We start from the raw sequence: 3820 nt of genomic DNA on the forward strand, positions 1-3820 counted from the left end.
GTACAGACGGACAAACAGACAAACAGAATGAAACTTTTCCGGTCAGTGGAGTAATGGGCTTCGCTAATCGCTCAGCCAATAAACTCGAAAAATAGCAACGTTAAACGTCGCGTAGAGGGTCGTGTTTAGAGTTGGACCGGAGGCGTGGCAACACCAAGGTGTTAGTAGCTGGCGCAGAAAGGGCAGCGCAGCGCCGCCCGAGGGTGTTAGCAGCTGGACCGGAAGTGGCAGAGCGCAGCGCAGCGCCGCCGGAGCGTTAAATGAGCGACGCGCTTAATCTTATTTCTCTCTAAACTAAATTTGTTTATTTATTTTCCACGCTGGGCCGCCGCCGGTGCAAGAGGAAGAGAACGCTCGCCTCGGCACGCCCTCGTAGGCAGAGGCGGCCGTACTCACCAAGGGTCCTGTTGATGGCAGTCCTCGTCGAGGAGGTCGCGGCGGAGGTCGTGGGCGTGAAGGCCTCGCTGGCGCTGCTGCTCGCGGCCGGGGCGCCCGCCGTGGGGTGCGGCGCGTGCTGGCCGTGGTGCCGGCCGTGATGGCTCTTGGGGTGCCGCACGGGGTGCGCGTTCTCGCCGCGCAGGTCCCAGTTGGTGCCCAGCCCGCTGGGCAGCCAGTGCAGCGACCGCCTGCGCACAACAGCAACGGTGGTTGTTGGGTTGTGGCCCCCTCCTCCTCCTCCTCCTGTTGGGCGAGCGCGCAGTTTGACACTTTGCAGCTACCCGCCCGCGCTGCTGGGCGTTGCCGGGAAATTGAAAAGCAAAACGAGCAAATAATTTATTGTGGAGCAGGCGGTACAAGGGATGTCGAGCCGCCTCCCCTTCTTCCCCCTCCCATACCGACACCACGGCCGCGCGTGGCTCAATGCAATCACGGGAAAAATTGGAAGCCGTCAATACGTCAGCCGCAATGACGCTGGATAGGGTTGCCCGTGTGGCGGTCAGCGGGGAGGAGGAGGAGGAGGAAGAGGGGGAGGGGGAGGGGATTACGCCGAGGAGTGAATGGGGCCACACTGTGGCCGGTGCAGCCCACCCACCCCTCCCCCGCAGTGTGGCCACCACCGCTGGCTGGATGTACAGCACGACAGCTTTGGTCAAGTTTGACCGCCCCCGCCCCCCGCGGCGGGTGACAGTGGCTGGGGGCGGGGCGGAAGCGTCCGCATGAATGAGCTTGTTGCGTCATGGAGGCTGCGGAGTGCGCGGGTTATCTATACGATTGTATGTAACAAAATGAAAGCTGTAACGATTACTTAACATGGAGCAGAGGGGCAAATGTTTTTTTCCTTTTTTTTTTGTGGGCTCACACTTTTCTAAGCACGATTTTAAATGCGTTTCAGCATCCCGTTTTGCTTTTGGCGTTTCCGAAGCACACGTGGTCGAAGATGTTCGGGTAGACCCGACTCAATCCGTGTTCGATTTCCGCGCCCGGGTACACATCAGCATAGCCGCCTGATCACTGGCCTCTATCAACATTATCTCGAGAGGCCGGCTGGCCGTGTTGATCTGGGCCAGATAGCCAGGCCGGGTCGGGCCGGGTCGAGCCGTCGCCATGGCTACCCCTATCTGGTGCTGCAGTGCGCGGCTCGGCTCGCGCCCCCGCGCCCCCCACCTGGCTGGCGCGGGGAGTGAGTATTTGTTCGCCAATCCAACGCCTGCCAACGCGACTTCCCGCTCTCCCCGCCCCACAAGTGTTCGGCTTCGCCCGCCGCCCGCCGCTACCGCAACCTGTGACCCGATCTGGTGCAAAGGGAACCAAGCGGATCCCGCCCCTCCCAACCTGCCCGACCCGGCCCGGCCCGCCAGCTCCACAGGACGCGCCGCGCTCCCCGCTGGTTGCGGTAGAGGGTAGAGGGCGAGTGCAGCCGGATATTGCAACCCTGCCCCACACGTCACATATCGCGGACGATCTTTTCTATGCACAAAAAGCGTATCCGATTATTTTTAATCAATTTTGATTACTGTTCCACCCCCCCCCTTTTGTTCTGAAACAATAAGTCATTTTTTTCAAACAAAAACGATGTGTTTGGTATAGCACTAACGGCTTAGGAAACTTACCGGGCCGGGTAGTGCTGCCGCCCGCCCAGCTCTTCGTCCGACTCTCCTCTTGGTTCGGGCGGGCCCGCCCCCGCCCCCGCCCCCGACGGGCCCCAGAGAGTGGGCAGCGGACTGTCCAGCCGCCACCGTCGCTGCAGCAGCGACTCGCCTGCGAACAAAAAGTGAAACGGGGCGGATCAGACTTGGCGTCTCTCTCGCGTAGTGAGTGTCTCTCCGGCGTCTGATGTCCTCTTTCACGACTAACCCCTAAAGTAAAGCGTTACAACCACGAACTCACAGATCTGCATGAAAGTCGTGGAAAGCCAAGAGAGGGAAAACATAAATTCATGAAAATTGTTTGATATAGTAGTTATAAGATGGTTCTTCGAATCTTTCTAGCCTCATTTCTTTCTTTTTAAGGATAAGTCCAATCACTCTTTGTAGTCCTTTTCAACCCTTTTCCCTCCTCTTTGTCTGGGATCATTTTGCCGCGCAGACAACACACCGTGTGCTTCGGCGCGCGAGGTCGTTCACCTGCGCGCCGCGCGTCACGGCGTGGCGTCACGCGCGTCACGGCTGCCATCGTGATGGCGGCGCCGACCGCATCGGGGCGTTAACGAGGCGATGATAATGCTCGGGCGGGACGAGCGGGGAGGAGGGAGGGACAGAGGGGGGATGTCAGCAGGGCGGAGTGAGCTCCTCCCTGTCCAGCGGGCGCCGGGAGAGTAGGCAATACGGGTCTAGGCGTGCAGGGGAGAGCGCCGGGTGGCCTACCTCGCGCCCGGCCGGCCCGCCCCGCTCGGCTTGGCCCGCTCACCGCTGCTCTCGCCCACCAACGCACCGGGCGGCCTGCAGCAGATAAGGCCATGTTTACAGTGCGGTGGCCCCCGGGCGGCGAAAGAGTTGTGCAGAACGAGTTTGCCAAGTACACCATCGCCAAAATCGGCCAAAAAAGTGTCAAAAGAGTGGATAAACCGCGCGTCAGCAGTGTAAGCTGGCTGCGGTGAGTAACCCCGAGGCTTTCTTTCGAGGGTATCGTGACGTCGGGCTGGCCTGGCTATCAACGAGCGTCCTTTCCGTGAAAAGGCGAATGCACCGCACCTGCCGGGCCTGCTGCCGGGCCCACGGCACTGTACCGGCCAGCGAAGCCAGCGTGACGGCAGCCTGCCTCGTTATCGAGGCGAGACTCTGTGACCTGGCCGGACCTGGCGGGTGCGCGACTCGTGTCGAGCTGCAGCCGGCTCATGGCTCCCGGCCACGCCGGCCCGGCTCATGGCTATCTTGGCCCGAGCTGCTCGCGGCCCCGGCCCGGCCCACGCGGGCTTATTTAAGCCCGCGGAGAGCACCGAGCACGTGTCCGCGCCGCTAACGCGCACAACACGGCGACGCGCCCGGACCGAGTACCTCGAGTAGCACGTCTCGCTCAAGGTGGACCGCTCCGATGGGCCACATCGGCAGACCTTGGCGTTCAAGGAGGTGGCACCGGCCCCCCGAATCCTTGAATGAGGCATTAGGCAAGAGCGTGGGCCGGTCGCGGTGCAGCCTCAGGGGACTCCAGGGCCGATGACCGCGCTCGCGTTTTGGCCTCGCGCAGTTCGCCTCGCGCCGTGACCCCAGGATGGCGGGGATCGTGCGGAGGAGGGAATGTAACGGAATGGACCGCGCGGCCTCGAGGCGGGCGGGAGGGGAGGGGAGCTCGACAGGTAGGGCCTTACCGCATGCGCCTGGCCTACGACCCGCCTAGCCTCGTGCGAGGTGGCGGAGCGTGGCGGCGCTGTGGCAAACCGTGG

General features: G+C 62.0%; 2 protein-coding genes across 3 annotated transcripts in view; one reads left to right on the plus strand and one right to left on the minus strand.

Moving 5' to 3' along the window:
* LOC113203695 (uncharacterized) overlaps window positions 1–3820 on the plus strand; it is a 115419-nt gene that overhangs the window by 18703 nt on the left and 92896 nt on the right. The window lies entirely within an intron of this gene.
* LOC113203683 (uncharacterized) overlaps window positions 1–3820 on the minus strand; it is a 135318-nt gene that overhangs the window by 9861 nt on the left and 121637 nt on the right. The window contains exons 3-4 of the mRNA XM_052273631.1: window positions 2052–2199; window positions 397–626 (exon numbers count right to left, since the gene is read on the minus strand). Coding sequence (XP_052129591.1) covers window positions 397–626; window positions 2052–2199 — 378 coding nt within the window. The remainder of the gene's footprint in view (window positions 1–396; window positions 627–2051; window positions 2200–3820) is intronic.

The sequence above is a fragment of the Frankliniella occidentalis genome, unplaced genomic scaffold (assembly GCF_000697945.3).
Source record: "Frankliniella occidentalis isolate FOCC.00 unplaced genomic scaffold, Focc_3.1 Scaffold289, whole genome shotgun sequence".
Classification (NCBI taxonomy): Eukaryota; Metazoa; Arthropoda; class Insecta; order Thysanoptera; family Thripidae; genus Frankliniella; species Frankliniella occidentalis.